Raw genomic sequence first — 26,205 nt, forward strand, 5'->3', positions numbered from 1 at the left:
CTATACCAGTTTCTTTGGTGCTTCAGTGTAGGCAGACCGTAGGAAAACAAGAGAAGGTACTTCAAACCATTTTAATGTATTGCTAAGAATGAGCATAAAATTAAATGGGCAGATAAAATACGAAGTAAGCAAATTTAGAAAGAAAAGACAGTCAAAGAAGCTAGGAAAACTCCATTATCAGTAGAAGGGACCGAATAGTGGGGAAACTACTAAGGTTTCGAAGAATGAGGAAACCATGTTGGGAAGACAAAAATGCAACTAGGCGAGTTTTCACTGAGAATGCTGTCCTGTATGTATGAAGAGATGGGGAGGTCGACAAGAATAGAGAGATTGAGGTTTACGTTTGTAGTTGTTTTCATTACGGTGAAAGTCGCGAGCTCTGTCTTCTTATCTCGTGTTTTCTACTGAAAATCTGGTGCTTGTAACTCTTGTTAACTTTACTATTACAGAGATCGCCAAAACTTTATTTTTTTTATTGGTCCTGTGCGCAACATATAACTTACTTGGTCTTTCTGCTGCCAGTGCTTGATCTTCTGCATTCCATTATTTAACAAAGACATAAAAAAACCTATTATTCATGATTAGTGTAATGTATGTTCTGTATGGCGGCTCCTACTATTGCTGCGGCTGCTGCTGCTGCTTACTACAATTACATATAAATTCAAGAGAAAGGGTTTGGTCAAATCTAAACTCGATAAATAACCCAAACAAAAAACTATATTCTGAAAGCGAATCTTTCTCATTCAAGTAACAAAACGCTAGAAGCTCTTTGAACAATCGCTTCGTATGTAAATCTGCTTCCAGTGGCATTAAAGCAATATTACAAATTAATCAACCTCTTGAGACAGACTGAAATACTTCTCAATTAAATACATAGTGAAACAATTCCCTGACAATTACAAAAGAAATCAATGACAAAAATCAATAGTTAATCTATTCGCCTAACAGTGGTTTCCCTTAAGAATTCAACTCCTATCATTATCAAAATTACCGTCTGCTGCTACGCACATACACAAACCCTTTACTTTAAATTAATAAGCGCGCTGCAAATTATAAAAAATATCAACTCAATACCAAATCCTGTGTCGCTGCTGGCGGACACGGCAGTACGGCAGCTCGGCGACGACCCCTCGCCAAACACACGAGCTGCAACACAGCAGGCGAGCTCCTACACTGGCTTCCAAACTGCCACTAATTAATCCGTGCGCTGCGAAGCGCGACAACAATATCTTAGATTCCAGAGCTTGTGTGTGCGCGCTGTAACTAACCTTTAAATCCTAAGAGATTATTGCCAACTCTCAACAGAACTGAATTGGGCTTTGATAGAATAGTCGTCAGTAATTTTCAGTGGGGGTTAACTGCACGTTGTAGTTACTCGTATACAAACATTGCTGTGAGGACTGTGTAAGTGACGGACAACCAAATATACGTCCATTTTTCGTATTGCTGACTGCAGCGATTCTTGCGGGTTTACGAGATCCGTCATTGTCAGACGGTGATATTTGTACTTGTAGAACCGCAATGATGGAAGTACTCACCACGGTGTCTTAACTGGAGAAACTGTATGTATACGGTATGTGTAATACTGTTTGAGGCTGTTGTAGGTGCTCGACAGGAAATGGCTGAGACTGGCGGTAATCTTTTTTGGTGGCCCTCGAGACGCAGTAGGTGTCCTGGCTCTCGACTTTTCTCTTCTCGCGCGCTGACGCCGCCAGACGGTGCAAAGGGGTGCGGCAGGTCGATGCCCCACTTGCTAGCCAACCAGTGGCGCCTCCGTTTCCTCAGTCAGAGGCCCGCAGATGAGGTCGCGGCGCCGCGCCAGCCCCTCCTCTGCTACCGACCCACCATACAATGAGTATCTCGTCGAATTTTAAGCTGACTCGGAAAGTCCTCAATTCCTCAAGTTTCCCTGTGGCCTGAAGTCAGCATCACGCAACGGGTGGCAAGGTTAACGCACTGAGCACGCGTACAGAAGAGTAGCACTTTGCCAGAGACAGGCTAGGACTCAGGACTAGTGTAGCACTGATAGATCACTCTGTGGTCAGGGTGTGGTTAGAGAGACTGTATCTACGTAGCTTCTCTAGGTATCGTGACCCTGTATATGGCGATAGCCATTCTAGCACACGAAGTACTGCAGCAGCTGGTTATGTGTGCGAGTGACACTTTTACTACAGTTTTGGAAGATATTGCTGCTATTTCTTCCTTCGTAAGAGGCAAAAGGGCCACTTGATTCTCGCGATTTAATATCAGTCTTATAAAATTAATATGAAGTTCCCCGAAACTGATTAATTGGTAGTATGTGTCGTGTTGGCGGTTCAGTCGGTAGCTATCGGACTCCGACAACTTGCAAGTCTGAGGTTTAACCAAGTATCAATACTATTGTTTTTGATTCTATATTTATCGTTTCTTTCACGTCCTGCAACGATTTGTTAACGTAAAAAATACTTAATTACTATTTGACCCAGTTCCCTGTGGATCCTGTTTTGGTATGGGACCCACACACTTGAGGAATACACGAGTATTTTGTAAGCAGTAAGCATTTTAGGCGCCATCTTTAATAGTTCGTGGAGCACCGTGCTTTAGAAACCTGGAATTAATTTAATTTTAAATTTCGATTTTCCATTTTCAGATTCCCTTTGTCCACTCTGACTCAACTGTTCATATAGTTTGCCTAAATCGCCGAAGGCCAAACCGGCCGCGGTGGACGAGCGGTTCTAGGTGCTTCAGTCCGGAACCGCGTGACTGCTACGGTCGCAGGTTCGAATCCTGCCTCGGGCATGGATGAGTGTGATGTCCTTAGTTAGGTTTAAGTAGTTCTAAGTTCTAGGGGACTGATGACCTCAGAAGTTAAGTCCCATAGTGATCAGAGCCATTTGAACCATTTTTAATACATGAATTTATATTCAAGGGTGTATAGATAGTCGAAAATTGTCGGAGTGAAGTACAGCAGGAACATTTTAATCAGTGAAAAGGAGAATACGATAAAGAAACACGGATTAATATTTACATAAACAGAGTAAAGATAGGCAGTTTAGGACGCGAAATAAGCATTCGTCTGAAATACTGACACTCTGAACATAGAATGTTGTGCTTAGTTGGTTCAAATGGCTCTGAGCACTATGGGACTCAACTGCTGAGGTCATTAGTCCCCTAGAACTTAGAACTAGTTAAACCTAACTAACCTAAGGACATCACAAACATCCATGCCCGAGGCAGGATTCGAACCTGCGACCGTAGCGGTCTTGCGGTTCCAGACTGCAGCGCCTTTAACCGCACGGCCACTTCGGCCGGCGTTGTGCTTAGTACTTGGCCCTTCTTTTCCCTGTATAATCTCTTGCTTTCCGTTTGGCATGCATTTCACCAGTGATTCTGTTGTCTGCACTGTAATTTTACGCCATTCCCCTTGCTGAGCGTTCTTTGGATCATTTCTGTTGGTTGTTTGATGGTCCCTCATATTGTTGCCGAGTACGTTGCAGAAACACTTTTGGATTTATTTCTAGGGATTGCGGTGGTGTCGGCGTCCAACTGGGAGTGTTGTACAACCAGCACAGCCTTGCATCTAGAGCTTTCTGTTTTTGGATCATTCTTTTGCGTGAAAATATAATCACCAGAAAGACTGGTTCACACTTCTGGATAGATATGTTTTTAGCATCTTTATGTAAATCTTGTGGTCCATAATTCCATCAGTAAAATGCAAATCCCCCTCACCAATTGCATTCATATTTCCCCAGATAAGTACTGAACCTCATCCATGTTTACCTGAGGCTATTGTAATTGTCCCTTCAAGTTCACACTTCTTTTTCCACAACATTGTTGCTCGTCTATTTGACTTGTACATGGGATCTTATACTTATTTGACATCAACTGGGTAATGATAAAAAAATAACGTGATTTGTTCACAAATTAAGCAACATATGAACCCAAATAGCGTTTCATTTCTAAAGGTAGAAATTAACCGATGTAAGAAAATAGTTGTTCGTTTAATAGCTCTATTTTTATGATTGTGCTTTTTATAATCTGTACACTATGGCCAAACGAATTATTTTTGGAATCGGTGAATACAGTGTGAGCTGCTAAAAATGTTCACCACTAATCTTTTAGCCAGATATAATCGGGTTGTTCTCCTTGTTACAGGCATTAGCTTAAATTTATCCATATTCAAAGAATGTTGCCGTTCATCACACCAAGTGAAAATTTTTTCCATATCTTCGCGCAATTTCTTAAGATTGTCACCGGCGATGCTTCCCCATACAAAACTGTATAGCCAGCGACCAATCTTGAAGGACTCCTAATCCTGCCTCATAAATCGTTCCATGTATATTGAAAATATTAAAGATTCTAGTGAGCATCCTTGGCGCTCAAAACGGGTTGTTACTTTCATTTCTGTATGACATTCGCCATCTATTAGCGCATTTTCAGTATGGCGTGAAGAGAAAGTCAAATTGAGGGCATAAAGACATGTGTCTTACTGCCTGAAACACTCAGAGAGGTAGGTAATTTAGTATCCAACGTGTAGTCGTTGTCGTGATCGTCACTATGTTTGTGTGTACACTTCACCAGTTAGCAATCCCTTGTTGTAATTAAACCAACTGTTCTCGCCTTTGAGACACAAGTAATTATGGGAACTTGGTATGGTTAAAAACGTTTGAAGCAAGAGAGCCCAAACCGTCTTCTTCATTTCACTGACACTTTGTTTTCCCTAATAGCCATTCCATAATAGTTCTGTATTTTGTCAATTACACTGTCATTTAACTTCCCTTCCCGTACAATCCTTTACCATCACTGAGTTTTTGTTCTTTGTACTAAGCTTTCAGTCGCCAATGTCGTGACCCCACTCGTTTCTGTACGTGTCCATTACATTCAAATTTCTGCACTACATTATCTTCACCATATGGCTCCAGTTCTTGTATATGTTTGAAACTTCCAGAATCACCATCACCAAGGTAATAAACATATCGACTTTTATCACACACAACTGAGCGTTGCAATATATTGGCAACACCAGTCACATCCATTCCTCCATTACTGCCTCTGTAGTTGGCTGTGCAGTTATCTTCATGTGTACCTATATTTTCTTATGGGAACCTACAATTTTAGATATTACTCCTACATCTAAAACTCTCCCTGTGCACACACTGGTGGCAGGTAGTACACCGTGAAGAAATGTGTGTTCCCATTTATGCCAGGTACCATCGAATGCTTCAGTCAAATCCCTATTGCCACCGTTTTCTGTTGCTGCCTCTCGCACAGCGTTCTTAATAGTGTCTATACAGACATCTACTTTAAACCCTATAAATCTATTGTAGTTCATAAACTTGGTTGGGAATTTGGAAGATTCATTATGCCACAGGAAACTGCACCTGCAGTAGCATCCTTACCAACTTTTTGCAAGGCATAAACACATCTTGTATATGTTTGAAACTTCCAGAATCACCATAACCATGTGTTCATAGATTTTGCTGCCACTTTCTTCTTTTGGAGTTACTACAGCACCGTACCAAAAGGTTGTCATGTATGAATACTTACCACACTTCAGTTCAATTTCACTGGCAAGTTCTATGCGATTTTTATAGTGTGTTCCAGACCGACTTCACTACACGGAATACATTTTATACAGTTTGTAAAAATTCCATTGAGAACTGACATATCAAATATTTCATTCACATCTGATTCGCCTACAAAACATTCATACTATTCACTAACTGAACCAAGCATCCTCTGCGAAGTACTTTTTTTTCTCACTTTCATTGCAATGGGCAGGCGTACCAGCAAGGTTAGTTTCACACACTTGGTTATCGTTTTTATTGTTTACGGTATTAAAATGTACCTTTGGCTTTCCAACATTCCTTCTTTTCTTAAAAGGCTTCAGAGGATATTTAATCACTTTGTTTACCCATGATTATCCTTCACTGAAACAGACTTTAATGTACAGAATTCACCACGAATATTTTCAGGATTACTAAAGAATAAATAAACATCAAACACACAATTGAGTGAGCGATATTTATCGAACTATCACAGATTTGCCACAACACTTATTTTGTAATACACATTTTCTCTCACATCTAAAATATACATGAAGAGCATGTAGATTCATGAGTACAACATTTGACAGCAGTTTAACGGCGCCACAGTGGGTCTCACCCATTCAGAAGTGACTGGTTGATGCGTGTGAAATTTTACACTGTCCTTTTCGTGGTGTTGAGAATGAAAGAGGAGGAAGAGAGTGAGATCCTGTTCCGGCACTTACCGTACTACTAGGAAATGACACCACGGAAACAGCAAATCGTAACGGCCCCCAGCCGACTTACGGATCACCAGCACGGGGGACTGCATGACAAAAAGTCAGCGTCTAAACCGGTGTACATAATATTAGCGGAAGTAATCTGCAACACCATGGTGAGCATTACGTTAGGTTCCTTCCTCTCATTAAGTGAGAATCACAGAAATTTATCAACTTAAAAATTTTATCAGTAGTAGGAATCTCTAGGCAGAGAAATACATTAAACACTTCAGTGAAAGTTGGTATATGTAGTTCCCTGTGGAATAGTAAGAACATATTTACGAATTTCTGCGATATTTTAAGATGCCCCCAAATATACGCATATGATCCAGCGTCAAGATGTAGCAGAATGTCATGCTAGCCTTACTGCACATTTCCATTATGATTCTTTCCGCTATCACCAGTACTCCCTGCCTCTTAAATATTTCGCGGTGATTCTCTTCATGCAAGAATGCGTTGCTTGTTAGTCTTTAAGGCGATGCCCAGACCTGGACAGAATCAACACGGACTAATGAGAGTTGTAACAGCTGATCTTGTGTTGGGACTGTATAGCACCCACAGAAATAAATATTTATTTTAATCCGGAACAGACGATCGCTCTTATGTGGCACACTGACAGAGCGTTAATGATTTTTTTTTTTTTTTTGGGAGGGGGGGAAGAGAGGGGGAGGAAGAAAGACAATGTCGTGACTTAGTCATAAAATGCTTGTCACTTCGAGAGGTTTATTTATTGCTGATTGCATTAGCTCAGCTTCTTCCAAACTCGAACAGTAAAAGGTAACTCACGAGTGAGTGGAGGAATAATTGAAATAAAGGAATAAAATTTAACGTGCTCTATGACGCGGGGGTTACTCGTCATATTTGCGCATACAGTAAAAGTATCGTCAGAGTAAAAATGAGCAAAGGAGAAAAACAAATGACGGCGAAAGTAGGACACACGTCGTAAATCTGGCGCAGGTGAAAGTTATTGCTCGCAGATAGGCCCTCTTACGTCAGCACCCGTGTCTTATTACTCAGTGCTGGCGTGTCACTTATCACCAGCGTGGTCTGTGTGAAATTCACGCTGCCGTAGCCAGACTTGCGAAATCTACCATTCCGCAACACGATTAAGCTCCAGTCTCAATGGAGTCGTAATTTTAACTGGCAGAATGAGTCTCCCCACTTGCTCATTAATTTAATTTTACGGCTCGTTTAGCGAAAATTATCTGATTGGCCAGCGAGCGATAAATTGATTTGACCGTCAGAACGCAGATACGCAGATGTCGGGAGAACTGCCTTTTAGCTCGACACCTACATTTTAACTTCCCAAGCGTCTGCACACTGTTACGCGGAGAGTATAATTTCCTCACCTCCCTTTTCCTATTCCGTTCGTGAATATTATTGATATCACTTGAAGCACGTAGTAATTTCCTTGATTCATTCTGGAACGAGGAGGTGAATGACAAGTTTGTGGTCCTGCTACTTCATTCCGTTACTGTATCCCGGCAGTGTCCTGTTCATGCCGTCTCAGTGTCTGTTACCATGCATAGCTCAGAGAAATGCGAGAATGTTTCCCTTCGTAAACCCGTCACGACCAAGTGCTGTTGATTCTTACAAACTGAAACCCGTCACGCGTTACTAGATAGTGGTAAAAACTCCTAGGTGGTCAACTGAACGATGGCTGTGTGTGTCTCAACGAAGTTGTTGTTCACTTAACAGTATTCAGTGATAGTTAGTTTCCTGCAGTTGACAATATCGTACACAAGGGGCAAGTGAGTTAACATTCTCATTCGGTGTTAGGACCTGAAACTATCTGTGTACATTCGGAACGGGCGATTGACCGTAGTTACATAAAGTTTTCTTGGCTTCAGACGTTACGTGATGCATGTAATTTTCCTTTCAGATAAAATATAAAGTAAGAAGTAGGATGGTCTTTTGCAGTTGTGATGCATTGGTCTTAATATGTAGACAGCTAATTAGTTCATTCATTGCTCTGCTTCCAGTATTCTTTTATGCCATATGCCTTTTTGTCAAAATCGGATTTTGTTCGCGAGATCATTTCAGACCAGTGTGTCACTATACCTTCCGCCTTGCGCTTTCTTTCGACAGCGATGTTAAATGCCACATTCACTCTCAAAAAGGTTTCGTTAGTAAATTTTTAATTCAATTTTCTAGGCATTCAGTTCATTCTATTTCATCGGTGATGCGACTGTGACACGACATATGGCCCGTAGTGCGCAGCGGAATATAAACATTACCGTACTCTGGTTACCGGTCACATAGAAAGCATTACGTGAAAAACTCGTTACTTCGAGCAAGGCACAATAAAATACGAATGGGTAAATATAGTGTTGTAGGCTGCCTGCAGTGCACATTTGCAGGAACGGTTGCCTATATTGAAGTCGTTGATTTTCATCTCGCATTTACTTGACTCCTCCCCCTCCATACCTGGCACCAACTTCTCAGATAACGATTATAGAAACTACCTGTTTTAAATAATCTGGAAGTTTTTGCATTAAATAAATTATAAATAAAATTCAAAGCTGTTGCAGCGCTGAAATATGAACCACTAAGCAAACAACATAAAACAAGTAAGTCGTATGTGAGAAGTTCAAAAATGTTATTTTGGTTTGTCAGTATTATTGCATGTGAATTATTTTAGTATTACTGTTGTTCAGTTACAAAGATTTATACTTTTCTGATAGTTATGTTGACGAAATCGGCTGACTTGTTGAGGCGTCATTACTGAATAATTTAAGTCCTCTTCTAACGAAACAAACTGGCATTTTTTTTTTTTTTTTTTTTAGTTTCATTAATTCGTCAGATAGTAATAAGCGACACCTGGTATTGTTGCGATAGGAAATGTACTGGATCTTGGTCTAGGTAATAATGAGTGAGATTCATACCGAGATCGAGGAGTTAAACTTTTACATAACTAGCATTATTATGCAGTTCTCAATTAAATTCGCTGTGTAAGCCTTCCGGAAGTTCTAATATAATATGATGCGATAGACGTACAGGCTGTCGATGCTGTTAAGATGCCGGCGTCGGTGACTGCGACAGTTCTCCATTAGCTCCAGTTGTTACGAAAACACTCTGATAAACTGCAGTCCATTTTGGGATAGGATCTTGACAGTATTTGGAGCTTAATTCAGCTTCTCGTATACGTTGGTCACATTGTGCCCCGTAAAATATGACGTGGCCTCACATGGACCAACGTTTCGTCTTGCACGAGATACACACATTCACTCTGTATCGTGACTAGTATTGGCGTACCCAGCGCACGTAATAAATCAACGTCGAGATACCTTACTACCATCGCAGTTTACTGTCTGGTAAATATAAAAACACCTAACTTCCCCTAACATTTTCTTGCTGATAGCGATTTATTGTAAAATAATTTACATAATATTACAAAGGTTGATAAAATAAGCTTTGCAAAGTGTATATAAATTACGAAAAACCACATTTTAAAGGAACATATTAAAAAAATATCACACTTGCGTTAGTGTTACGTACCTATCATCTAATAAGGTTTAAATGTGTTGAGTCACGTGAAAATGCGGAGGCTTTACACCTATGATAACTGGATGGTGGACAGTCGGTTTAATCGTGCCCATACATCTGATGGCGTTGCTTTACATCTTTTTGGGATATCTAAAGCTTTTGCACAAATAATTTGCGTATCGCTTCATAAAGTTCACTATCCAAATAAAACAGTCCGCAAAGGCAAACCGCTTTGCTTACCACCTATCTCGGAAGCAGTTAAAGACTTACCGCGATATGGCTGGAGCCTTACGAGTGTGTTTTTCTGTGCCCCGAGCAATATGTCCCTTCTGTTAGCGACATTTTTGAAGGCTATCCCGATAGAGCAGTCATTCGCTTGTTGATGTCGGCAACGCGACACGCCATTCTCTATCTGAGCTACACTGTTTGAACGTTGGCGTCTGTCCTGTTGATAAGTGTTGTGCCAAGAGTCGCTGTCCTTCTACGTGATAGGTATTTTTAACATCGTCATAGCTGTTCTGTCTAGAGTTCTCGGCAAATACCATTTGATCTTTGGAAAATGTTTACACCTTTCATTTAAAAAGTGAATAGCGGTTTCATTTTTGCCGAGAGAATGTAAAGCACCAACCAGTAGAGTTTTACTCCTTCATCCCTCCGACGCGAATTCCGTTGTAGTGGTTTTAAAATCACGGGCAGACCAACTGGATTTAAGTTTTCCGTGCTTTATCATAAAGCCAACGAACATTGTGTGGCGAAGAGTATTTGTTGTATCAATGTCATCACCCTCCTCTCCTATCCCTCCCTCTCCCTCTCCCACATCATAACCTGGGCGTGGGTGGTACACGGGATGGAAGGCTGCGGTAGCTCTCTGTTGAACCCGAATGCTACAGTTTTCGCGTTGTGGTTGTGGTCATTACGCTTGAGGCGTTTTGGGGGCAGTAGCACGTTTTTTGAAGCATTTTGGAACATGGAAAATTGAGAATTTGAGAGTAAGGCTCTCTGCGATACAAACTTTAGCGCCTCTTGCAGGTTTCCTTTGAATCGATTCTCTGTGTTTCGATGATCAGCTGTGTTAAAGGTAGATGCCGCACTGGTCACATTGACTAAGTCAGTATCGATTTTCTGCCTCATTCCTCTGCAATCCGAGCTTGTCATTAGTTTATGACATCTTCCTTCCTTTTCGTTCACGTGAAAGCCAGAAGGGCATTTACACAAAGTCATACGGTCTTGTTCTTGGTACCTGCGACTTGATGCTAAATCCAGTGCTAGTGTAGTTGTGTCGATAGGCCCATACGTATCTTCAGTAACACTTAGTAGTAAGGTAAGGGTGGCATGAGCACAATTTTGATAGAAAATTTATATTGAAATTAATTAAATTGATTATTTAATTACCCCCACCACCGGATGACGTCACGTGTTTTCTTCAGCCGGCACGTGGGTCTCCACCCTATTCTCACCCATTCCCCGCTCCCACCTACCTTGTTGGCTTGAATTTCGATTTTTTGTGGGAATTACGAATTCCCGGGATCCTGTTGCGCACTTGGTCAACTTGATGGGGTAGGACCACGAGCTGTTCTTGTCGGCTGAAGTCACCCAGCGAGCGCATGACCCACTGAAGTGCACAGGGGGTCCTAATCAGCATGACGCAGATCGGTACTGGATCCCATCATATGTGCCATCGAAGAATATCCTAGTGATATTGCATGGCCAAAGTGAAGATGTAGTTGGTGAAAAGGTACCAATTAAGCCCTGCGCACCACTACTGTTCGCTTAAGTGTATAACTTGACCGCTAATGGTTCAAAGCGTTTTCATATTGATATAGAAGCTTCCTCAGGCAGAGACTAACGTGTTGTGATAGAGATTGAGACTGCAGCTTAAAGTGTTAAAGTGCAGTTTACGGTGGTGGAATGGGATGAACTGTGTCGTGCAAAAGCCTACATCAAACAGCAGTTGACGTAAAAGTATCATCCGAGCCGTCCTTCTCTGGACATTTACTGTGCTGCTCTAACTCTGTCCATTACAACAGTGTACGATGACTCTACACTCTGTGTGAAATAGGATGACACGTCCATTTATCTACAGCACTCCATCATTATGACCTTGCTCAGTCTACAGATGGTGTTATCCATTCTGTTGGAAAGACGGAACAGATGGCTACCGTATGTTAAACCTGTGTCTGTGCGTGCCTCTATACCAGTGTGTAAACACTTCGAAACACTAGTGGTTCAAATTATACACTGAATTGTAGTCGTGCACTGGCCTTAATTAGTATCTTCTCATTCACTACATCCTCACTTTTCCCATGCAGTATCACTGGAATATTCTGTGATGGCACGTATGATGGGGTCCAGTACTGACTTGTGTTACGCTGATTAGGACCCCCGGCGCACAATAACAGCTCATTGTCCTACTCAATCAAGCTGACTAGGTGCACAACAGGATCCCAGGATGGTGCCGCTTCTGTGGGCCCTGACGGACTGGAACATGTTGCTGTTGCAGACCTCGACAGGGTGGAGGATGTCGCAACCACTGATGAGCAAAGAAGAAAAGCTATTACAAGCGATAACATCAGCACAAAGACATCATCTTCCTCACATGGCAGTTAACACAGACATTAAGCAAGGGGTACTTAGCTTCTTCCTATTCTGCTGCTGCTGCTACTGCAGCTGCGCAACAATGGACTATACCCACTGGAGCTTCATGCTGACTGCAACTGAGGCTGCAGAGCTGCTGAGCCCACCTTATATTCCTGATGTGATTGGATGCAGTGCTCCTATTGTCTACTGCCAATTTCAAGCGCCTTTGGTGGTATAATTGTGTTGGGGGTTGCACTTGGGCTTTCCACCCAGGAGAACCTGGGTTCAAGTCCTAGATAGGGCACTGACGTTTTGAATTTCCCGCAATTCCCGGGCGGGGGGGTGGCATGGAACGTCAGCTCTACCTTGTGACAAAGAAATTCCCACCCCAGCCAGTGAGGGTAGGTGGGGGGGGGGGGGGGGGAGGCGGCGGTGACCCACGTGCAGGTTGGGTTGAAGAAGATATGTCATTTGGGGGTGGGGTAATTAATTGATCAGTTTAATTAATTTGTATATCAATGTGATATCAGTTTGATATCAAAATTGGTCCACGCCGCCCTTACCCTACTACTACCACCCTCGTATCTTCGGCATAATACTTCAAAAATTGGAAACAGTCGGTTAAATCCACTGGCGGACCAACGAAGAGACTATCGTGAGTTGTCTACAGACATACATTTCTACGAGTAGAAAGGCATAGATACGGGCTTAAGTTACTCTATGGCACGAATGTTAGTGTGGTCCAGTGGTGCGTTGGTCGTATCACCTTTATTCGTATATTAAGGAGAATAGCGTATATAAAACTAAGTGAGGCGTATAAAAATCTATGAAGACAATGATTGATGACTATAGAAGTGTATTTATCAGCATTGTTTCAGTAACAAACATTCCAACAATAGTTTTATCACGATGGAGAAAGGCTCCTAACTATGTAGCAGATATTTTGTTAATGCGAATACGAGAATCACGGTGTGGCTATATTGTGTTGAGCTTCATCCGACATATAAGTCGAGTAATAAAAAATGAAAATAATTTGCTTATCGTCGTGAGATAAATAGTGTAAGTTTTCGGGCCAGTTTTGGCGCCATCAAAATCATTGGATAACTGTGTAAACAGTGCGTGAGCTGTCGTGTAAACAGCACTCTTACATCAACTGCTGTTTATATAGGCAATCTGTGTTTATCGCTAGACCATTGTTCTGAAGCAGGCGTATCGCCACAACTACGAGGCAGGCATGTCGCCACAACTGTACGGCGTCTACATTAAAATATTTATTAGTACTAGAGAATGTTCTGCTAGTTACTCAGGATATAAATGTAGCCATTTTCTAAATTAACTTTTTTTTTACCGTCGCCATGCAGCCGGCTATGGCATCCACATAATATAATTCTGAACACACATTCTATTGTCATCTCGTGCAATCGCTTGTACTGGCGGTGGTTGCGTCTTCCCAACACAATATTTCGACGTCTTAACTCGGCGTCGAAATATTGTGGGAGACGCAGAACACAACCACTGCAGCTGATTCCACGATACGACTCCGAATCCCCAGGAAAGTCCGAGAAATTACACATATTCCATTAACATTTCGCCATTTTCACTGGCTGATTTGGAGAAGATAAAAACCGGCCGACGCTAGTACATAGAAACTGAACTGAGCTGACTGAGGCGAACAGCGAAAAATCTTAAAGGGGATGATTTGATGGAGATTGGTACACCGATCCTCCGAAATGACGTAACAGCGCCTTAACCACTGCCCTACCATGCTCAGTGTTCTTAACTACTGTTCATACTGCTGTATGCAGTAACGATTTTACACGTGACCAATATGTATTAAAGGACTGCAAAGGGCCCTAAAAAAAGTTGCATTGATAGAGAGGATTTTGACCTATTTATGTGGTGCTTCGAAAATTCCGTATTCAACCCTTACCTGTACGGGAACCAGACAAAACAGTCAGGCACGAAGTGTGTAGGTTTCGCTATTTGTTGCAGTCTGCCGGCAGGTTCCACTTCAAGAACGCTCTGCAGGACGGCACAAAAGCGAGAACCTTAGTGGCGAGATGCGTATACCTTTCGTCCAGAAGGCGGAGGCAGGTAGCCAAACTTTTCTTTTAACTGACTGTTACCCTGGAGGAAGAGGCTAGGTCTTCTCCCGCACTGCAGTCTGTCATTAAGGAGGCTAACGATGCGTGTGGAATACCCAAAGCAATCATTCCCTCTGCATAACGTGTTTGCGACGCAAAGCCGCAAGGTAACACACTGCAATTTGTCCTCTTTCATGTGGGCATTTAAACTGTTTCTTCACCATAGCATGTACCTATTTAATAGTGTATGTACTCACAATCGGAAATGAAGCTCTGAAAAGTTGAAAAGCCTTACTACTCATTAGCTGACGATGACGTTACAAGCAGGATTAATTGAACTATTCCAATCATCTCGCATTCATCATTCGCTGTACGTCATACCGACAGTCACAAAGTTACGTGCATCTCTGTCTGTAAACGGCAAAATACACTGTAGCGCCAAATAAACTGGTATTGGCATGCGTATTGAAATCTAGAGGTATGTAAACAGGCAGAATACGGCACTTTGGTCGGCAACGCCTGTATAAGACAATAAATGTCTGGCGCAGTTGTTAGATCGGTTACTGCTGCTGCAATGGCAGGTTATCAAGATTTGAGTATGAACGTGGTGTTATAGTCGGCGTACGTGTGATGGGACACACACCTCTGAGGTAGCGCTGAAGTGGGGATTTTCCCTTGCGACCATTTCACGAGTGTACCGTGAATATCAGGAAGCCGGTAAACATTAAATCTCCAACATTGCTGCGGCCGGAGAAAAGATCCTGCAAGAACGGGACCAACGACGACTGTAGAGAAACGTTCAACGTGACAGAAATGCAGCCCTTCTGCAAATTGCTGATCATTTCAATGCTGGCCATCAACAAGTGTAAGCTTGTGAATCATTCAACGAAACATCATCGATATGGGCTTTCGGAGCCGAAGGCCCACTCGTGTACGCTTGATGACAGCGCCACATAAAGCTTTACGCCTCGCATGGGCCCGTCAACACCGCCATTGGACTGTTGGTGACTGGAAACATGTTCCTGGTCGGACGAGTCTCGTTTAAATTTCTATAGAGCGGATGGCCGTATACGGGTATTGAGACCTCATGAATCAATTAACCCTACACGTCGGCAGTGGACTGTTCAAACTGGTGGAGGCTCTGTAATGGTATGGGGCGTGTGCGGTTGGTGTGATATGGGACCCCTGATATGTCTAGATACGACTCTGACAGGTAACACGTACGTAAGCATCCTGTCTTACCACCTACATCCATTCATGTCCATTATGCATTCCGACGGACTTGGACAATTCCCGGACGTCCAGAATTACTACAGAGTGGCTCCAGGAACACTCTGAGTTTAAACACTTCCGGTGCCCACCACGCTCCCCAGACATGAAAATCATTGAGCATAACTGGGATGCCTTGCAATGTGCTGTTCAAGAGAGATCTACAACCCTCGTATTACGGATTTATGGACAGCCCTGCAGGAATCATGGTATCATTTCCCTCCAGCACTACTTCAGACGTTGGTAGAGTCCATCCCACGTCGTGTTGCGGTACTTCTGCGTGTTCTCGGGGGCCCTACACGATATGAGGCAGGTGTTCCTTTGGCTCTTCAGTGTATAACATCTCAAATGAAATTTTGAAGCGCAGAAAAATTGCCTCCTAGCATTTCGTTTTGCAAGAGAGATCCAACTGGCAAAATTGTTTGTGGTTTCGTATCATGTCCCCCACGAAACCATTTTACCATTCTGGAACAGACGTAACATGTAATGAGAGCTATCCTGTTACTCCAGGTTTCGGCATCGAGATTTTCGAGACTGATATGAAATGTCATAGGGCAGTAATTTTCATCTTTGATAGGCCGTGAAACGAAAGGACATGACGTATGTTCAGAAAATAGTAACCTCCAAAGCCTCTGTTGTATGGGCAATGCAGAAATGTTTGTTAATGCATTTTAGATAGCATATATTTTTCTGAAGGCGACAGTAAAGTCCACACTATCGCGATTCTATTGGTGGAATCTGCTACAGAATAGAACACGTGTTACATACCCAACCGGGGACCTAATTAAATGTATCGGACTTGACAGATAATGTGTGAAGTACAGTGCGTACAACCACGAAAAAACCACTGAAAAATGTTTTAAAAAGTTGGATATTTTAGTAAGAACTTTCAGAATACCTGGAAAATGTATAATCGTAAAAGAAGTCGCTTACCACTTTCTTTAGCGACGCTACGTCTGTTGTAAAAAGAGATCCCATTGGAATAATAAACCCGTTTCACACTTCCTTTGTATGGTAGCATCGTGATTCTGAGTAGGATATACAGTTCTCAGTTCTATCGTTAAAGGTTTGTAACACTTTGTTTTACACGAACAAGTTTGAGGCATTTTCCAAAAGTTTCCTTTATTGAGGCATTGATTTCAGAATGTAAATACAAATTTTCCAGCCCTATAAATATTTGGCGCTCTTATTCGCAAGAGATGCGATAATGGTAGCATTCAGTATACAGGGTGATTCAAAAAGAATACCACAACTTTAGGAATTTAAAACTCTGCAACGACAAAAGGCAGAGCTAAGCACTATCTGTCGGCGAATTAAGGGAGCTATAAAGTTTCATTTAGTTGTACATTTGTTCGCTTGAGGCGCTGTTGACTAGGCGTCAGCGTCAGTTGATGCTAAGATGGCGACCGCTCAACAAAAAGCTTTTTGTGTTATTGAGTACGGCAGAAGTGAATCGACGACAGTTGTTCAGCGTATATGGGGCACTGAGAATCCGCGGGAAACAACTCAGTATGAACGTGACTCGCCTAAGGTGAACGTTTTCTGTGCCATTTCAGCCAATAAAGTTTTTGGTCCCTTTTTCTTCGAAGGTGCTACTGTAACTGGACTACAGTATCTGGAGATGTTAGAGAATTGGCTGTTCCCTCAGCTCGAACAAGAAGCACAACAATTCATATTTCAGCAGGATGGAGCGCCACCACATTGGCACTTATCTGTCCGTAACTACCTGAACGTCAACTACCCGAGGCGATGGATCGGCCGCCAGGCAGCCCGTGACAGAGCACTTCATCACTGGCCTCCAAGAAGCCCTGATCTTACCCCCTGCGATTTTTTCTTATGGGGGTATGTTAAGGATATGGTGTTTCGGCCACCACTCCCAGCCACCATTGATGATTTGAAACGAGAAATAACAGCAGCTATCCAAACTGTTACGCCTGATATGCTGCAGAGAGTGTGGAACTTGTTGGAGTATCGGGTTGATATTGCTCGAGTGTCTGGAGGGGGCCATATTGAACATCTCTGAACTTGTTTTTGAGTGAAAAAAAACCTTTTTAAATACTCTTTGTAATGATGTATAACAGAAGGTTATATTATGTTTCTTTCATTAAATACACATTTTTAAAGTTGTGGTATTCTTTTTGAATCACCCTGTATTACTTCAGTGTGACGTTCGCATTGTAACAGCTCCTTCTAGGGGAGTTAAGAGTTGTTTGTCAAAATCGCTATCACATTTTGTGCGGAAAGGAAACAAATCCCTATGTCTAGGCCACTAAGCCTGCTGCTGATGCTGCTGAGTTCGGTACCGGCTGGCTTCGCCGTCGCCTCGATTACAGAGAGCAATTTTCTGCTCCCCTCTGCAAGCCATCAATCATTCTATCACTCACGCTAGTAGACGAGCGGCATGCGATTCGCAGCCTCTGGTGTTACCAATTCAGCACTGCCGGCTTCTCACTCTGCTCTTACATTGCCTTATATAAGACGTTGCCTTCACTGGAGTTACGAACAATGACGATCCTCGATTTTCTCTTTAAAATATTTTGTATGCGTACAGATTAAAAAGAAACAGTCTCAGGCCACTCATCTTCCCACTCACCCCTAGTTGAAATACATCCCCGATATTATTTAATTTTATTTGTACAATGAACAAGCCGTGAAGGGAACCAAAGGTGAATTTGGAAAAGAAATTAAAATTCAAAAAGAAGAAATAAAAACATTTGTTTGCCGATGACGCTGTAATTCTGTCGGAGACCGCAAAGCACTTGGAAGAGGAATTGAACGGAATTAATGTTTCGAACAGAGAGCATGAAATGAACATTAACAAAAGTAAAAGAAAGTTAATTGAATGTAATCGAATTCAGTCTGGCGATGCTGAAGGAATTATACTAGGAAATGAGACACTAAAAGTAATAGATAAGTTTTGCTATTTGGGAAACAAAATAACTGATGATGGCAGAAAGAGAGATGGTACAATATGCAGGCTAGCACGAAAAGTATTTCTGTTAAGATCTGAGATCAAAAAACAGCTCTAAACACTATGGGACTTAAAATCTGAGGTCATCAGTCCCCGAGACTTAGAACTACTTAAACCTAAGTAACCTAAGGACATCACACACATCCATGCCCGAGGCAGGATGCGAACCTGCAACCGTAGCAGCAGTGCGGTTTCGGACTGAAGCGCCTAGAACCGCTCGGCCACAGTGGTCGGCATCTGATATCAATTTAAGTGTTAAAAAGTCTTTCCTGAAGTTTTTATCTAGTGTAAACTTGGATGGCAGTCGAACGTTGGAAAAATAGCTTTTTGAAATGTGATGAAATAGAAGAACGCTTAAGCTTGGATCGTTGCAGAGAAATAACAAATGAGGAGGCACTGTATCGATTTGCGGAAAAAAAATTTATGGCTTAACTTGACTAAAAGTAGAGATCTATTGATAGGAATCATCCTGAGGCACCATGAATTGTCGTTTGGTAATGGAAGGACGTGGCTGATAAAAAATGCAAAGAGAGACCAAGACTTGAAAACGGCAAGCATGTTGAAATGGATGTAGGTTGCAGCAGTTACACAGAGATGGAGACACCTGCGCAGCATGGTGAGCTGCATGAAACCCCAATTTCGGACTGTATGCTTCTACTATTAATACTACTTGCTTGAGCTACAAATATAAATGGTCTGATGAATAACGTCGGAAGCTCTGCGTGGCTGTTTGCGGATGATTCTGTAGCATACAGGAAAGTTGCAACGCCAGAAAACTGTTGATCTTTGCAGAAAGAGTTGTAGAGGATCGGCGCTTCATGTAGGAACTGTCAGTCGGCGCTACATGTAAATAAGTGTAACGTTTTAAGGATGATAAAGCGGAAAGACTAATGTTAATCCAAATAGTCATTACTGCACAAATCAGAAAAGCGGCAAAAGGGGGAATTTTAAGTTAGCCTTTCTCTTCCGGCATTAATGTGTTATAGGTTGTAGACGACACACACACAAGTTATTTGTGATACCCCAATCTGTATGAGAAAGTTCCTCAGATCTAAAATTGACAGGGAGTTAAAACTACGGAGTTGAGGCAGTTTTCCCGCTTGCTATTGATAGCTTTAATTTTCTGATGATAAACTTTGGGTTAGCAGATGTGGTTTTTCGGGTTTACACACACACACACACACACACACACACACACACACACACATTTGGACTGCAAACTCAGCAGTTATGTCTGATACGCATAAAATTTGTTCAATCTGGCTCACCTCTGACATTTCTCGCAGCGGTATTGATCCAGGCGCTGGCGCTATTCGTTTGTAGCTGCCTCTCTTCAGATGCGGGCTGCTTTACGTATTAGCAGCCGCTTCACAGTAGGCTGCTGGGATCAGAAGCAGACGTGAAGACGGCTGTATAAGGAAGTGTGCACCTCCATTAGTCGTCACACACACATTCCATAGCTTTGTCTCAAGACAGGTTTGCCTTTGTAGTCATGCGGTCATTACTTTAAACGCCACAGTCGACTGGAATGTTAAAACGAAATAAGCATTCCGCAGTATTCGTATGTTTTCGTACTTTCACTTACAACGCACCAAAGGGATTTTCATTTTTATTTCGAAAGGACGAGGACAAAACGCTACAGGCTGGAGTATTAGTTCTATTCACGTGCAAATCAATCGGGAAACCGATTGTACATGAGGTATGTTACAGTGCAGAAATCTCAAAACACCGGTTATCTGTGGTCTAACACAATGCTTCACGTGCAGTTAGTTCTAAAACGGCAACCGTTTACCGACAATGAAACAATTTTACAAAGGAAAAATGGGTGACGCACACATGTGGATATCTTGAGCTTGTGACACTGCCGCGCCGTGAAGATGTTAGCGACAATGCTACATTACTCCTTAGACGTTTTTCCAGTGCGCAAATTATTGCCTGTTCCTTCAGTAGCGTATTATGATACGCACAACTAATGGTTTAACTGACAAAAGTTACTGACGGTCTATCAGGTGTATTGCTTATTATTGGAATTGTTCATTCTCCAAAGCGCAAGTGAGCTGCATTATGATTTCTAAGACACAACACACAATGAATTTCTTCGCACTGAAACTTAACGTGTACTCCACATATGGAGCGAATAACTAAATTGAAGATACTTCCGGATCGATGCAATTTCATCCCACTTACATCCAAACACACACGTCTAAAGAGGGTTCATCTCAAGAACGCTGCCCACAACTTAGGCTGATGCAGATATTACGCCTATCGCGCGTCCAACACAAAGACGATAATTTGTAAATCATTGTCAGAAGGCAAAGATTATTTTTCACTCTTGGACACAGCCAGAGCTATTGCTGCATGACTTACTAGTACTCAGTATTCCACGACTTATCTGTACTCAGTACGCTGCCAAACTAAGAAAATAATAGTAAATAGTGAGACGTACGACTTTTCTAATCTCAAGCTGATTAGCAGGAAAATTTCAAAGCTTACATTTCTGCTGAAATAAAAGAGACTTACTTTTGCTCTCGCAGTTATCCGGGTCTATACTGTTTGTCCAGGTCCACGTAATACATACAGAAAAATTATAAGTTAGGGTGCTTTCTTCTCATTTAGTCATGCGTAAATACCACAGATGTTCGGTTCAGGTAGGAGTTGAAGGTGGCTAAATAAGCATGCAAAACGTGCTACGATTGAACTTGTCACATCTTGAACATCAAAGTAGTTTCACTCTTCGACTAGATCGTTAGTAGTGTTGATCTCATTTCTTCCCCAACATTGGTTTTGACATTCATTAAAGAATATCGATTGTAAGTGAAGATTAACGAGTGGAGTTCGAAACTTTTCAGTTACGCCGAAACACGCAGCTCATAGATGCTACGAACGCGTGTGCTGCATTAATTAATTGTCACAGTTGTTTTCGCCGCCGGTTCGGAAATTTTTTCCCTACTCAGAAGACATATAATTTGGCCCCATCCCTCGGACATTAGTTGCCTCTCTTTGGGGTCTAGGCAAGAAGTTTAAAAATAGAGCTAAATCTAGTGATTGTGTGAGTGGATTAGGGTTCTTTGTTCTTTTAAAATAAGTGCTCGGTAGTGGCTCGTTCGCAGACCATGTTTACTGGGACCCTGTCAGTTTCCTTTACTAATTATGGTACCCTCTGTAAACAAATTTTGCAGCCCTAGCTTGGCCCTTGCCCTGTTTGTACTATTCCGTCATTACTGTGCGAGTGTGTTACGTAGTCACACAAGAGCTGTACAACAGTGGTGCGCTGTTTTGTTTTGCAGATCGTGCGAGATGCGCAGAAACTGGCCCTGCGCATGAACCATCGTGGCGCGTGCGCCTGTGACAACGACACCGGAGACGGCGCTGGGGTGCTCACCGCCATCCCTCACGCCTTCTACCGCGCCCAGCTCAAGTAAGTACTCCATGCTCAGTACGAGACACCGGGTAAATAGTGGCAAGCACTTAACACAGCCAAGAAAACTCGAGACACACAACGGTTTCCATCGACAAAGGGAAAGAAGTTAAAACATTTGTGACGAATGTCATGAAACGCAACGATAATTTAGAACAAATGACACGATAGAAGTAACCCTCCAAAACAGCCTCAGTCTAATAATTTATAGTCAGTTGTAAAGGTGCACGGTTCATCTTTTACGGCAACGTCTCCCCGTAATAGTATTGCCGTCAGCATTGCTGCAATAGATGGCATTATTTCAAACGAGGGAACCATGAATTTCATAAATGATATATATCTGCGAGCAGAGAAAGTAATACGTACAAAGACCGCTATCTGAAAAAGGACATTCTCTCTGCTACCTTCGTGTTAGAATATCTGCAGCTATCAGCCATAACTATATTCTGCTTAGGTTCTAAAGATATCTGAGCGTTTTTTACGCGTAATCACGTGTTTTTTTGCGTTTCTGAACAGGAAATTGTCAGCTGTCCCCTGTCCCCTCTCTTTTGGTTTGATTACGTTTCTTGCATTCGATACTTTTCATCGTGCCAATAGTCTGGTTCGTAGATGCACAACATCTATGAAATCCTAGGTATCTTGCTTTACTGGTGAACCTCGTAGAATATTAACATAGATATGTGATTGTTAGTCCAAACTTAGTTGAACGCATTATTTGAATCCTTGCAGGACGGTATTGCAAACTTCTGCTACCAAGCGAAATTTGAGAAAAAAGGAGTTCATTAAACTGATCCACGTATCACTAGTAGCCAAAAACCGAAGGGTGATCGCCAGTCTGGTTGTAACTGGTAGACGTCGCCGTCGTCATTCCGAAGACGGGTTCAGTGCGGTTCTTCACGCTAGTCTACGCTTTGTAAGTCCCTTCGTCTCTGAATAACTACTGCAAACTTACACCCATTTGAACGCGCTTACTGTACGCATGTCTCCTCTCCCTCGGCAATTTTTACAACCCTCCCCCCACTTCACTCCATTCCCAGATCAACTATTCTTACATGCATCAGGGCGTGTCATTCAACTGATACCTTCTTTTAGTCAAGTCGTGCTATGAATTTTTTTTCTCCTGTTCGATTTTGTACATTCTCACCAGTTATTCTATGAACCATCTTCTGTAGCATCACATTCGAAAGGATTATATTCTTTCCTTGTATGAATTGCTTATCGTCTTCGTTGCACTCCCGCACAAGGCTGCATTCCAGAGACATTTCTTCAGAAAAGACTTTATAACATTTAAATTTATGTTAGATGTTAACCAGTTTTTTCAAAAATAGGTTTTTCGATATTCCAGTCTGCATTTTATACTTCTCATCAGCTATCGGCTATCGTCAGATACCGTTGTCCTCAAATAGCAAAACTCGTCATTACTTGCAGTGTCCCATTTTGTAATTAATTTTGTTGGTGGTGTTCTTATAACTTATTTTGTAACCACTATAAATTCCTTTCAGCTGTCCTAAGTCGGCTGCATCTTTAACACAATGTTATCGGCAAGCTGCTAAGCTTTTATTTTTTTTCTCCCTAAGCTTTAATTCCGTATCTACATTTCACCATAATTTCCTTTACTGCTTGCTCAGTGTACAGACTGAATAACATCGGGGATAGGTCACAATTGTCTCACTCCGTTCTCGGCCATTGCTTCCCTTTCATGCCCTTCGGCTCCTATAACTACAGTCTGGTTTTTGCACAGTTTGTAAAATGTCTTCTTGTATTTTATTTCGGCTACCGTCAAAATATCAAAGATGGAATTCCAGTAAAAGTTAGCGAGAGCTTTCTCTGCAAACGCTATAAACGGTGGTTTTCTTTTCTTCGACCTATCTTCTGAAATCAGTCGCAGGGTCAGTATTGGCTCTCGTGCTCTTACGTTTATCCAGAACCCAAAACAATCCTTTCCAGGGAGGGGGGGGGGGGGGGGTCCTACCATGTTTACCATTCTTTTGTAAATTACTCTTGTAAGTTTTTTTTGCAAATATGACTTATTAAAATGATTAGCTAGTATTCACATCTGTCAACACCTGCATGCTTTGGAACTGGAATTATCTTATTCTGGAAGTCTAAAGGTATTAATCCAGTCTTATATAAATTGAACACGTACAGTCTTCTGTATTGGTATTGATCTTACCAATATTTCAGACTAATTGCCTCTACTACATATTCAAAATAGTGTTTCGACATTCTGGTAAAAGTCTGGAAAAGATTCATATCTAACATCAGGTCACGAGTTAAATTTTCAGAAGCAGTACACCCACTTGAAAAAGATAGCAACCACAAGTCCAGTTTCTCCTGCTCTTGGCAAATTTTCTTCATGTGGAATGCAGAAGCCGGAGAGCAGCATTGCTTTCTGGGCCATATTGTTAGCAGTATGTTAAAATTGCTCGTGTAAGCGGATCTTAAGAAAATATTTTGCCAATGCAAGTTGCACCGTGGTTTGGATTCCACGCTAAACTGTAGGTGCTCGTGTAACTGACTGGGGAAATCTATTCAGATGGCAAAGGGAGGCAAGAGCACATCACCTAGAATAGGGTCACACCTAGTAGCATCATGAGTTTCAAACCAGTGCGGGCTGAAAACAGTTTTACCTCTTCTTGTATAAAACTTTACCTTTTCTATTATAAAACTTTTTTTACGTGTAATATATTATAGTTGATGATAATTGTAACTTCAGTGAGAATGTTCCAAGCTAAATGAAACTCGGAATAGAGAAAACTGTCATCAGTAACTGATTAAGATCGCAGACACATGTATCGTATAGGTAGAGCCAATGCTGTCTTCACTTATGTGACTGGTGAGATCAGTTTTACGCAAAGTTCAGTCTGTGAGAACCTGTCAGACGCAGTGGAAACGTGATAACCGATGTTAGTGTGCTCTTTAGATGCCAGAGGACACAGTATCAACGCGAGAGCTCGAACGGAAAGGTATACGTGGCCTCCAGGAAATTGCTTTATGGTAGCGTGACATTTCGACGCGTACAGGGTACGTTGCTGCGACAGGGACCGATGGATAGAAGAGGGTTTTAAGCAACTACAGCGAATCTTGGATCACGCACTGTGATCGCACTAATTAGTGACTGTATTTCTTCCCTTTGATCATAGCAGCCGCTATTGTTGATTTATCTTTAGTGCACTGGAAGGGTTGTGGACCTGTCTTTGGTATCAGTAGTACGCCGTCTGATATGGGTTGGTCCGGTGGAAAGCATGATATGAGATATGCTTTCATTGTCCAGAAACCACTAATAACTGGGACTGTAATGGCCCCGTTAACGCCATCTTTTACGAGCTGAGCGGCAAAATATACTGTTTTCGGACGAGTATCCCTTCACTCTGCCCTCCGTATACAGGCTAGTGCAAGTCCTGCAATCTGTCCGCAACGCTGCTCAAACATGCAGGCTGCCAAACACAAAGCGTTAATGGATAATGATAGAAGAAGAAGAAATGAATTAAAATTTGTGGCACGGCCGGGACTTGAACCCTGGTCTCCTGATTACTACGCAGATATGCTAACCATTAGTAGTATGGCTAACACAACTGCATGGACTACCCTACTCCAGTGCCCTCCCTAACACAAACTACAATTCATCCCTTCAGCCCATTTTCCCCTTCTTTAATTAACGGTGGTGTAATGATTAGCACATCTACCTAGTAAGCATTACTTCGGTTTCTGTCCTTATCAAAGATAAAGTTGAGACTCATACGTCTAAAGGAAAATACATTCCTATCATATCAATAGAGCACCTTGACAAAGTATTATGGTTTCTGGACTATTGGAGCAGATATGTGGAATTTATTCCTTCTTACTATGGGGATTCTGGATGGCTATCAATATGCTGGAGAGGTTGTAAAATCAGAGGTACTATCCCTCTTTCAAGCAAACCCAGCACCTATATTTCGGACACATGTGGCGAGGAAAGTGCAGGCCACCTTCGAAGTAGTGGCGCATACATACCTTGTGAGAGGAGATTATTCAGCTGCATACTCTGTCCTCCCCAGCCCACCTCCCCTGCCCCTCATCGATGTGTTGTCATGAGTCAGAGATAATTCACAAGTCTATGCGCTAAGAACATTCGTGC

General features: G+C 42.1%; 1 protein-coding gene across 1 annotated transcript in view; it reads left to right on the plus strand.

The window, feature by feature from the left end:
• LOC126419846 (uncharacterized) overlaps positions 1–26,205 on the plus strand; it is a 360,616-nt gene that overhangs the window by 123,088 nt on the left and 211,323 nt on the right. Inside the window, 1 exon segment of the mRNA XM_050087100.1 lies at positions 21,958–22,088. Coding sequence (XP_049943057.1) covers positions 21,958–22,088 — 131 coding nt within the window.

This window comes from Schistocerca serialis, chromosome 9 (genome assembly GCF_023864345.2).
Source record: "Schistocerca serialis cubense isolate TAMUIC-IGC-003099 chromosome 9, iqSchSeri2.2, whole genome shotgun sequence".
NCBI lineage: Eukaryota > Metazoa > Arthropoda > Insecta > Orthoptera > Acrididae > Schistocerca > Schistocerca serialis.